Source organism: Neoarius graeffei, chromosome 26, assembly GCF_027579695.1.
Source record: "Neoarius graeffei isolate fNeoGra1 chromosome 26, fNeoGra1.pri, whole genome shotgun sequence".
Lineage (NCBI taxonomy): Eukaryota > Metazoa > Chordata > Actinopteri > Siluriformes > Ariidae > Neoarius > Neoarius graeffei.
In genome coordinates this window covers 12,344,961-12,357,721 of record NC_083594.1, presented here as the reverse complement: position 1 = coordinate 12,357,721, position 12,761 = coordinate 12,344,961, and the positions used below count along the sequence as shown (strand labels likewise).

Sequence of the window (12,761 nt, the reverse complement as noted above, 5' to 3'; positions counted from 1 at the left end):
TGCATTGCAATAGGGGTGAATCATATATCATTTCATATCACATCATATCAATATTGGTGAATCATGGCACGGTGGTGTAGTGGTTACCACTGTTGCCTCACAGCAAGAAGGTTCTGGCAATTCATCTCCACTTTTAATTTCTGGTCTCTGTCTCTCACATACTCTGCATACCACCATGGACTGGCCTAACCTCCTGTTTGGCTGCGCTTTTGTAAACATTTTCCTGGAGAATAGCCCTATATATACACTCATGCGTTATCAGAAAACTTCAGATTGAGCAGAACACCACAGCTGTGTGTATGTCTCTGTAGCAATGAGAGCGGGTGAGTGGAGCACAGAAGTACGGCAGGCCAGAACTGAGTTCCAAAAACTCTTTATTTTTGCACTTTTCAGTGTCTGTTTTTCACTCTCCCAGCCCACCACACCACACCACACCACACCACACCACACACTACACACACACACAAGTCATCTGGTTGGGGAGAGAGCTCCCTTCCTCTGCTCTCTCTCTCCTTTTATAGGGTGCGGTCACTGGGGAAGACACACAAACACAGGTTAACTAACATCAGGTGTAGTTATTCTGCCACTTACCTTCCCTGACTCCGCCCTCCATTCAAAGACTGACGCTTGACCACACCCCTGCTGCCACAGTCTCATCTCTCTCTTTTTCCAGGATCTCGTAACCAATAAACAACAGGAAGAGGACAGACGAGGTGGAGATTGAACCCAAACAGCAATCTAAACATCTTTTAAGAAGGCTTTTCTCACTAGCTGATTCTGATCACATTTGTGTGTCTGTTATTTTTGATAAAATTGGGTAGGTTATGAAGCTCTGTAATGTTTATTTTACCCACATTTACACCAGGGATAGAGATTATGGCAACTTACATTAATATTGATTTTATTATATGTGGTAACTCCCCCGCCTCTTGCCCATAGTCAGCTGGGATAGGCTCCAGCTTGCCTGCAACCCTGTAGAACAGAATAAGTGGCTACAGATGATGGATGGATGGATGGATGGATGGATGGATGGATGTGGTAACAGTTTACATGATGTACCTCATTAATGAGCACTAACAATCCATGAACTTCAGCATTATAAAACATAAGCAGTGTGAACAAAGTAAGTTAACATGTGTTAATCGATGTTTGTTTAAATGTTGTTGAAATCCACCAACATTGACTGACACTGATGTTTTTTTGCTTTTTTTTAATCCAAACCTAAAAATAAGTCTGCATAAATGAGCAAAACTGAAACTACAGTGTGTTCCTAAATGTTTATAGCTAGGTGAATTCTGGTATCTAAGTGAAAATGTTAGATACTCTATAATAATCAATGACATGCACTGGCCATTAGGATTTATAAATCCATCTAAAATATATGGTGACAACTGGTGACACTTTATGAACTCAATCAGCAAATAATACTAACCATCTTGCAGCTGTTTGTTAAAACTTCTGACATTTGAAAATTTAATTTATTAGAAATTAGGAAATCAAAAGTCTTCTTAAACTTGCCTCTATTGCAGCATATTTATCTTCCATACTAACTAATTAAACCTAAATATTTGTTTGTCTTTTTAAGGTACAGATTAAGAACAAGATCATGTCATACCTAGCAGGCATCCTTATAATCGGTGGGCGAGGAGGATCTGCCTTTGATTTTAATGGTACTGGAAATGGAGCCACACTGAAAAAGATCTGGGTGTGGGCTGGCGGGCGGCAGATAAAATCCATCAAGGTTTGGCTTACTGATGGCCAGTCCAAGCAGTTTGGAAACCCTGGTGGGAAGTTTTCAGAATTTATATTTGAAGATGGAGAGCATTTCATCTCCCTTTCACTTTGGGGAAATGGAGCTGGAACACGTCTGGGTGGCATCAAATTCAAGACAAATCGCTCCCGGGAGTTCTTTGCATACATGACAGACTGGGGGCTGAAAACAGAATATCCAATTGATGTGGGTTCGGGGATCTGTGTTGGACTCACAGGACGTTCCGGTTCAGATATTGATAACTTAGGCTTCATGTTCATCAACACCATCAGGTCGACTAAGCTAACAGATGTTCAGTATCCCACAATTCATAGTGTGATACCCAATGTGGCTGTTGAGGGAATCAAATCCATGACTTACCAAAATAAGTCCAGTGTAACTCAAGAATATAAAATAGAAACCTCCAAAAAAATCACCAAAACGTCATCCTGGTCTGTTACCAACAAGATTGAATTCTCATTTTCAATGGAAGTGAAGGCAGGAATTCCAGAGGTTGTGGAAGTATCAACTGGATTTGGCTTCACAGTGGGAACCGAGGGCTCATATGGTTTAGAGTACACTGAAGAGAAAATGGAGCTGTTCTCATTTCCTGTCAAAATCCCTCCAGGGAAAACCATGGATGTGGACATCACAATTGGCCATGCTACAATTGATCTCCCCTACAAAGGCACAGTCAAGATTACCTGCTATAATGGCAGCGTGCTGCAGTTTCCAACCAGTGGAATCTACAAAGGTGTCACTTACACTGATGCAAAAACAGTTGTGACGGAATCAGCGAAAAAGGTTGCTGAGGAGCCAGGGGCCAAGAGCGAATTGATTTCGTAAAACACTTCACAGTTTAAAAAAAAAAAGTTAAATATAATCAATCAATCAATCTCATTAATTCTACTTCTTAAGATTTTTCTGTGTGGAATAAAAGATTGGCTTAAATGATTGCTGGCTTTTCCTAATGATCATTAGAATGATTCTTTTGTTGCTTCTTTTAGAATAAAAACATTTTAGAATAAAAAGAAAGTGTTAAACATAATAAATCTCATTGATTGTGCTTCTTCAGGTTTTTCATTTATTCTGAGATGGATAAAATAATCAAATGATTAGATTTGATTACTGGCTTTTCCTAATGTTGATCATAATGATTATTTTGTTGCTTTACCCTAGTAGTGTACAAGTGATGCAGACACACACTTTTTGATTTGTAAAACATCCTTTAAAAAGCATTCTGAAAAATGTAAAATGAACAAGTCTTATTTGATGTTGATGCTGTTTGTAGATTTTTACCCATTCTCATTAGTTACTGCTGTCGAGATGATTCTTTGCTCCTTTTCAAATTTTTAAACAATAAAATCTTGCAATTCATCCTACTTGTTTCAAATACTTTACAAAGTTGTGTTTCAAAGCATGGTCTCTCTTTATCAGAGACACAGCCTTGGTAAACATCTCATTTAGTGCTCGGCAAACATACAGGATGCAATGTGAATACTCCTTAATTATGTCAATTTGAATAATTAATTCCAATATCATGTGCTTTCTTGGGCGGCACGGTGGTGTAGTGGTTAGCGCTGTCGCCTCACAGGAAGAAGGTCCTGGGTTCGAGCCCCGGGGCTGGCGAGGGCCTTTCTGTGTGGAGTTTGCATGTTCTCCCCGTGTCCGCGTGGGTTTCCTCCGGGTGCTCCAGTTTCCCCCACAGTCCAAAGACATGCAGGTTAGGTTGACTGGTGACTCTAAATTGACCGTAGGTGTGAGTGTGAATGGTTGTCTGTGTCTATGTGTCAGCCCTGTGATGACCTGGCGACTTGTCCAGGGTGTACCCTGCCTTTCACCTGTAGTTAGCTGGGATAGGCTCCAGCTTGCCTGCGACCCTGTAGAAGGATAAAGTGGCTAGAGATAATGAGAATGGGATGAGAATGTGCTTTCTTTGGTGCATGCCATTTGATAAAGTAATTTTTGGTATTTAAAAATGAGGTGGTATAATAGCACATCTTCCGTCAACCTGGTTAAAAAAAATTAAGATGAATTTTGGTGTCAGGACGATGATGTTAAAGATGTAGCCTCAAACAATATTAAGTTGAGAGACTATAAGATTTGCTACAGTCAAATGCATTAGGCTACTAGTTAGTGTATGTTTCAATAACCCCATAATAAGCAACAACATGCAGTCTAGCACTGTATTCTGAATGGTTTGGACGTACATCTGTTCAAATATGTTTGATATAGCAGGTGTGATTGCCAGGCTCTCTTATCAAAAAGAAGTTTCATCTCATCTCATTATCTCTAGCCGCTTTATCCTTCTACAGGGTCGCAGGCAAGCTGGAGCCTATCCCAGCTGACTACGGGCGAAAGGCGGGGTACACCCTGGACAAGTCGCCAGGTCATCACAGGGCTGACACATAGACACAGACAACCATTCACACTCACATTCACACCTACGGTCAATTTAGAGTCACCAGTTAACCTAACTGGCATGTCTTTGGACTGTGGGGGAAACCGGAGCACCCGGAGGAAACCCACGCGGACACGGGGAGAACATGCAAACTCCACACAGAAAGGCCCTCGCCAGCTCCGGGGCTCGAACCCAGGACCTCCCCGCTGTGAGGTGACAGCGCTAACCACTACACCACCGTGCCGCCAAGTATACTTATATATAACTTTATTAAGTACATCTCTGACAAGTAAATAAAAAGTACACTGAAAGCATACACTCTTATTTTTAGTTTAAAAAAAGTATACTAGAAGCACACTTGAAGAAACTTCTTTTTTGTAAGGCATAGCATGAACAAAGGAGATTTCTGAGGACTATTAGTTTTCTAGCCCGAACCCTTACCTCATGCACACTACCAGTAGACAACTTAAGTGTTTTGTACCTTAAGTTACAATGAAGTTATAAAGGTAAGAATTCACAAAATAACAACAGATACTCAGGATTAAGAACATATTCATTTTCTTTAAAAATCAAAATTTAAAGCAACATTGTATCAACAATGTTGATACAATGTATCAACATTGTTGATACAATGTTTGATACAACGTATCAACAACGCTTTCAGAGAAAGCGTTGTTGATGCTCATCGGGCTGGAAAAGGTTACAAAACCATCTCTAAAGAGTTTGGACTCCACCAATCCACAGTCAGACAGATTGTGTACAAATGGAGGAAATTCAAGACCATTGTTACCCTCCCCAGGAGTGGTCGACCAGCAAAGATCACTCCAAGAGCAAAGCTTGTAATAGCCGGCAAGGTCACAAAGGACCCCAGGGTAACTTCTAAGCAACTGAAGACCTCTCTCACATTGGCTAATATTAATGTTTATGAGTCCACCATCAGGAGAACATTGAACAACAATGGTGTGCATGGCAGGGTTGCAAGGAGAAAGCCACTGCTCTCCAAAAAGAACATTGCTGCTCGTCTGCAGTTTGCTAAAGATCACGTGGACAAGCCAGAAGGCTATTGGAAAAAAGTTTTGTGGGTGGATGAGACCAAAATAGAACTTTTTGGTTTAAATGAGAAGCGTTATGTTGGGAGAAAGGAAAACACTGCATTCCAGTATAAGAACCTTATCCTATCTATGAAACATGGTGGTGGTAGTATCATGCTTTGAGCCTGTTTTGCTGCATCTGGGCCAGGACGGCTTGCCATCATTGATGGAACAATGAATTCTGAATTATACGGTACCAGTGAATTCTAAAGGAAAATTTCAGGACATCTGTGCATTAACTGAATCTCAAGAGAAGGTAGGTCATGCAGCAAGACAACGACCCTAAGCACACAAGTCGTTCTACCAAAGAATGGTTAAAGAAGAATAAAGTTAATGTTTTGGAATGGCCAAGTCAAAGTCCTGACCTTAATCCAATGGAAATGTTGTGGAAGGACCTGAAGGGAGCAGTTCATGTGAGGAAACCCACCAACATCCCAGAGTTGAAGCTGTTCTGTATGGAGGAATGGGCTAAAGTTCCTTCAAGCCAGTGTGCAGGACTGATCAACAGTTACCGGAAACGTTTAGTTGCAGTTATTGCTGCACAAGGGGGTCACACCAGATACTGAAAGCAAAGGTTCACATACTTTTGCCACTCACAGATATGTAATATTGGATCATTTTCTTCAATAAATAAATGAGCAAGTATAATATTTTTATCTCATTTGTTTAACTGGGTTCTCTTTATCTACTTTTAGGACTTGTGTGAAAATCTGATGATGTTTTAGGTCATATTTATGCAGAAATATAGAAAATTCTAAAAGGTTCACAAACTTTCAAGCACCACTGTAATTGTCCACCTTAATTGATATGATTTTCACTTAATGTGTACCTTAAAATGACAAACACATTTAGTTTTAACACATTAAAATGAAAAATAAACTGAGAAAGAGACAAGAATTTTGATTTCCTGATTGCTTATAAATTAGATATTGAAATATCTGAAGAAAAAACCCTTCACTGAGCTAAGCCCAAGTGACACTGGGTACACCACTGAATTTAGAGTAGCCAGTTGACCTAATCCGTATCTCTCACACTGGTTGACAAAGACAAGACATAAGACACAATCTGCTCCATCTGGACTGTTAGTTTACAAATTGCAAACTTTCAAAAGTCACTTCACATAACTCAGATATTCACAACTTCTTAGGTGTATTATATCTTGAAAGACATCACATCTTACCGGTATCAACAACACTAGTAAAACCACTAAAACTCATGTCTGTGTTCAAATAATTTTATCAAAAAAATCCCATTAGAGCAGCACTGAGCAGCTGAAGTCTCTCGTGGCTCCAAAGTTCCTCAACCAGCAGCTTGACTCCAAGTTGGAGAAAGACAATATCCTGGAGACCACAGTCAGCTTCCTGGGATGACAACAGCAGCAACAGCAGCCTGCATTCTCCTCCAGCTCAACAGCTGTCAATCAAGCCTTCTCCAGATGTGCCCATGACATTGTCCACTTTTTGTCCAAAGTCAAGTCAAGTGCTTTTATTTGTCACATACATTTTACATGTAGTGAAATGTTGAAGGGGTCATCAGCTCAGCATATATATAAGAATAAAAACATATGCAAATAAGTAAACGCACTAGAAAAATAAAAGATGACTCCTGAAGCATGACATGTAAAAAATAAGTCTAAAATACTAATGAGTAAGTTAAAATAGCCTGAGGATAACAACAAGATTAAAATGAAATGTGCACAGTTAAAAAGAGGAAAATGAGTCCTCTAACACTGATATAAAAACTGTAGTAAAAGGGATTATTTAAAATGTACTGAGTTTAGCAGTCTAACTGCCTGTGGATAAAAACTCTTCCTCAGTCTCTCTGTTCGTGCATGGGGAAGAGTTTTTATCCACAGGAGTTTTTATCCAAAGAAGAGGTGAAGACACAGAGCCAGAGAAAACTCCTAAAGCACTTCCAGAATCTGCAGCCATCTTCAGATGAGAACAGGAGGGAACGTGCTCCGCCTCAGCTGAGCTCTACAGAGCAGCAGATCATCAGCCAAGAGAAGAGTTCAGTGAAGAACGCCCTCTGGAGGCCCTGGTAGTCCTCTAGAGGTCTTTATTATTAGACTTTGAATAGATTTAAGAGTAGAAAAATAAGCAACGTCCTCTTAGAGGGAGGATTTCCCATCTCATCTCATCATCTCTAGCCACTTTATCCTGTTCTACAGGGTCGCAGGCAAGCTGGAGCCTATCCCAGCTGACTACGGGCGAAAGGCGGGGTACACCCTGGACAAGCCGCCAGGTCATCACAGGGCTGACACATAGACACAGACAACCATTCACACTCACATTCACACCTACGGTCAATTTAGAGTCACCAGTTAACCTAACCTGCATGTCTTTGGACTGTGGGGGAAACCGGAGCACCCGGAGGAAACCCACGCGGACACGGGGAGAACATGCAAACTCCACACAGAAAGACTCTCGCTGGCTACGGGGCTCGAACCTGGACCTTCTTGCTGTGAGGTGACAGCGCTAACCACTACACCACCATGCCGCCCAGAGGGAGGATTTATTACTGAAAAATACTTTGAAGAGATTCAGTTATGGATTCTGCATCACAGGATTCATATTTTCCTTCTGAGGAGTGTCAGGACATTGGTTGAGATATCAGACCTTTCGACTGGATAGCATGATTTAGACCTGAAAGACCGATATCTGGCATGTTTTAAGCTGAAAACTGGAGGTTTACTGTTTACCCGTAAGCTAGAATTTGTTACAGTTACTTTGTCTGTATGACACATTTTATGCATCCCTCTGTATGGATGTGTTTATTACTGTAATCATTAATTGCAATTCATACTGAATATTCGAGCGTGTCTTTCGATTCCTCAGGATTTTCTCTTATTGAGAAAGGTTTCATAAATGTATGAATGTGTCTTTTCTAAAGACCTCTTTAAGTTGTTCCATCGTACTGTCTTGCAGAATTCTTCCAGCAGCTGTTGTGATTTATTATCACTAATCACAGAAATATAGAGAAATAGAATGTTGTCATATGTTGTGGTCACTTTCTACTTTCTCAACAATTCATTACACTAAATACAAGTTCTATAGTGAATATCACATGCGCAAGACTTTTTCTGAAATGAATAATCAATGTTTTAATTGTAAAATGTGATATTTTGGTATGAGATCAATCTGTTCTCGTCAGTGATACTGAAATTCTTCAATTTGTTTGGACTCGTAGCATTTCTTACTTTTATAATGTCCATGAAACTGCTCTCGTTCAAATACTCAAGGGTTGTTTGGACAGCTAAGGCCTTTTAAACTCCCACTGACTGACAAAGAAATGAGATACATACGTTTCATCTGAATCACTGACCTTCCTCATCAATGTAAGAGTGCAAAATACACTGCACACACCCAAAGTTCAAGAAGTAAAGAAATAAAATATGACAAGATGTGCTGTTATAAAAGATTAATCAATGACCATCTGAAAGTTGATTCTTTTCCTTTCACAGCACATCCTGAACTGTTTTAGTCCTCTTAGACCACTGGGATTTGTCAATGATTACTATTTTTTTGATTAATTAAAAAATGACATATTTTATCTGTTTATAGTTATCAATGTAATTCACATCACCTGTCAGTGTTTTTAATTTTATGGCTGATTGGTGTGTGTGTGTGTGTGTGTGTGTGTGTGTGTGTGTGTGTGTGTGTGTGTGTGTGTGGACACAAGTGTTTTACTGGGAAATACGCCACTCATATTTTTCATACGAACTACATCTGGGACATTGAGTAATATATTTAACAGTTATTCCATGAAATCAAGTCGTACATGAATAGATAGCTGACGAGGCACGTAGCACCAAGTTTGATATAAGCCATGTATGAGATTGAGTGGAATAATGGTTTTATTCTATCCACATTCACTGGATTTGGAGAAACAGAGCGTTTTTATTTTTTGCAAATTCGAGAAATAAAAACTTTATACAAAATGTCCAACAAAATCATTTCCGCTCAGAATGTGAACAAACCATCAAAATGACAGTAGCAATTTGTGACATCTAAAATGTACTTGTTTTCTCAGGTGAAGTGTCAATTTCTGATTTATTAATTTTTGAAATAGTTAGCGGACAGTGGGGTTTAGCAAACGTAATGTGATTCTGTGATCCTGAGCTTTCCTATACTTTTCCCCATTCAGACGAAGCTCTGGACAGTGGAAGCATGTCCATTCAGATATGAATGATTCTGACAGGCTTCATTATGAGTGTGCTGAAAAGCCATAAACACTGCATCATAGGCAAGGTGGAGTCATTGTTTCCAACATTCAGATTAAATTTAAAATAATTGTCTCATGGATAAAAATCATTACATCCCTGAAATAATCAGAGGTGGACAAAGTACCCAACTGCATCAGATCGTGCTGGCTCATCAAAACCTGGATCAGTCAGAGCAGACGGCACAGCAGCAGCATACAGCTTGAAAGGATACCTGCAGCAAAAAATGGGCTAGAAATATTACACGTTTTAAACAAATGCATTTTGACGACCCTGTATTGTCACACTGTTGCGTAAAACAGTGCTTTAAAATCCTTTTGTATTCCTGCTCACTCATGGGTGCAGCCATATTGCCATTTTGTGGGCGATGTCAAATGTCAGCATGTCATAGTATCGTTGATAGGGCATCCTGTATCCTGACTGGCTCGCTGCTCCTGTGATGTAACCAGATGTACAAAACATTGCTGAAAAACAGCAGCATGTAAAGCCTATGGTTGAAAAAATAATAAATGAGATTAATAATTTTTTTTTTCCTGTGTTCCATTGCTGACAACCGAGCAACGTAAACAACTTGCTAAACAGTGGCTACACAATTTGGGAACAGGTCATGCTTTAGAAACACTCTCCTTTGGCAAATATTCTATTGTTTAGCTTTCTTTTTTTTAAATTCAATGTCAGTTTTCTGCTTGGCACACTTTCCACATCAGCATCGGATAGCTGCCAAACACTATGACCTGCCTTCCCAACTGTGCACTTGCAAAGCACCACTGATTTCATCCTGAGATTCATCTGCTGATTCACTCCTGATTCTGGTTCATTTACCAGATGCAGATGGTCCTTTTTCCTTTAGGAGGATAACTGTGACAGCAGGGGCGTGGTCGAGCACCCGTTTGTGAAAGGAGAGCAAGGCCACGGAAGGTGAGTGGAAAAGTGGACCAACTGTGTTTAGAAAAGAAAGAAAGAAAGCACAACTTTATTCATCACACACTTGTGAAATTTCCTCTCTGCATTTAACCCATCTGAAGCAGTGAAAACACACACACACACACACACACACACACACACACACACACACACACACAGCAGTGGGCAGCCATGCTAACAGCACCCAGGGAGCAGTTGGGAGTTGGATGCCTCACTCAAGGGCACCTCAGCCCAAGGCCGTCCCATATTAACCTTACCTGCATGTCTTTGGATTGTGGGGGAAAGCAGAGCACCCGAAGGAAACCCACACAGACACGGGGAGAATATGCAAACTCCACACAGAAAGGCCCTTGCCAGCTGCTGGGTTCGAACCCAGAACCTTCTTGCTGTGAGGCGACCATGCTAACCACTACACCACCGTGCCGCCCACAACGTGTTTAATTAACGTTGTGTGTGTCTTGCAGTGACGGCCGAGGACTGATAAGAGAGAAAGAAATTTTGCCGTCAGGGAATGTTGTGTGGTGTGGAAGAAGCTGAAAAGCCAAGCAGTGTATATTAAAAAAGTGTCAGTGATGCAAGAACCCGCCTGTCCCTGCTTCAGTGTCCCACCCAAGCAGGGAATTGTTGCAATAACTCTTTCATCTGACTGTATCCAGGCTAACAAGGATGTTTATATCGACAACACTTAACTTCCATTACCTGGCTATCAGAAACTTGGCGTCACATCCTGGATGCCATATTGGTTTCCTACAGTATGTCCGATAAAGCTTGAGGTGATTAAAAAAAAAAAAGTCAATGATACCTCATCAGATGGCGCACTTGTGTGCATTATTATAATTAGGGCTTGTACTATTGATATCGATCATGTTTAAATGCTGTACCAGTCCCCTTTCAGTAGTCATGTGACTTTAACATGTCTTTTCATGTCATGTGCTGATTATGTGATTCCCTTGTATTTTTCCCCCCCAGAGTTACTTCCTGTCACATTTTTACAAATGAGTGTATGAACACCGAAACATCTCGTTTGAATAGTCCAGTGATTCCAAATAAATATTTAAGAATTTATGTCAAGGTATGAGAAGTTTCCAAACAGATTCACATGCTCATGATGATCAATGGTGGTCGTACGTCGGCTGTCCATCGCTAGCACTGATGACGGATTCATTAGGATGCGCAGAAATGGAGATGGGCCGTGAGGCCTGCACCAGAGCACATCAGACTTATTCTCCTTTCCTAATGAAGCACCTTAAACAGTAAGGTAAGCCAAACGATGTCGTGCCCCCATTGTGTTGTCTCTCCGGACCGCCAGACCTGATGTCAAGTGGTGCACAAAAGTGCCACAGACCTGACAGGTATGGAAGCTGCCCCGCAGTGACAACTGACTTGCCGACTGAGGTCATCCATTGTCCATTTGAGTGGCTCTTCCACATTCCATCAGGTGGTGTGTCATTGACCCTGATCTGCCACAGTGCACCAAAAAGCGCCCTGCTGCCTGCGCCTTATCAGTAATGTACTATTTAATCCAGAGCTGGAACCCAGGCAGGTGCTACCACTCCAGGTCAGAGCGGACCTGGGAGCAATGGTGATTAAGGGGTAACTCCACTTTCCCCCAGTCCTCAAGTCTTCCAGGACCTGAAACTCACCACTGGTTGCAGTTTAAAGTCATACCCAGAACTAATGGTGGTCATAATCACACTTAAATTATCACATTATTTATGTTTGGCAAAGTTTAGAGTAAATGCTTCATTATAGTGTCTACTAATGCATCTCAAAAAATTAGAATACCATGAAAAAGTTCCTTTTTTTCATAATTTAATTCAAAAAGGTAAACTTTCATATATTCTATATTCATTACATGTAAAGTGAAATATTTAAAGCCTTTTTTGTTTTAATTTTGATGATTATGGCTTATAGCTCATGAAAATCAGAAATCCAGTATCTCAAATTATTTGAATATTCCCTAAGATCAATCAAAAAAAGGATTTACAACATAGAAATGTCCAACTTCTGAAAAGTATATTCATTTATATACTCAATACTTGGTTGGGGCTCCTTTACCATGAATTACTGTATCAATGCGGTGTGGCATGGAGGTGATCAGTCTGTGACACTGCTGAGGTGTTATTGAAGCCCAGGTTGCTTTGATAGTGGCCTTCAGCGTATCTGTATTTTTGGGTCAGGTGTTTCTCATCTTCCTCTTGACAATACCCCATAGATTCTCTATGGGGTTCAGGTCAGGCAAGTTGGCTGGCCAATCAAACACAGTAATATCATGGTCAGCAAACCATTTGGTAGTAGTTTTGGCACTGCGGGTAGGTGCTAAGTCCTGCTGGAAAAAGAAATCAGCATCTCCAAAAAGCTCATCAGCAGATG

General features: G+C 40.6%; 1 protein-coding gene across 1 annotated transcript; it reads left to right on the top strand.

Moving 5' to 3' along the window:
* Positions 1 to 1,591: 1,591 nt before the first annotated feature.
* Positions 1,592 to 2,612, top strand: LOC132874593 (aerolysin-like protein). Its single transcript, XM_060910899.1, has one exon. It carries the CDS (start codon positions 1,607 to 1,609, stop codon positions 2,594 to 2,596), a length of 990 nt encoding a protein of 329 aa, XP_060766882.1. The 5' UTR covers positions 1,592 to 1,606; the 3' UTR covers positions 2,597 to 2,612.
* Positions 2,613 to 12,761: the final 10,149 nt, after the last annotated feature.

Coding starts and splice junctions, on each gene's coding strand:
- LOC132874593 (XM_060910899.1), top strand. CDS start 1,607: ATGTCATACCTAGCAGGCATCCTTATAATCGGTGGGCGAGGAGGATCT.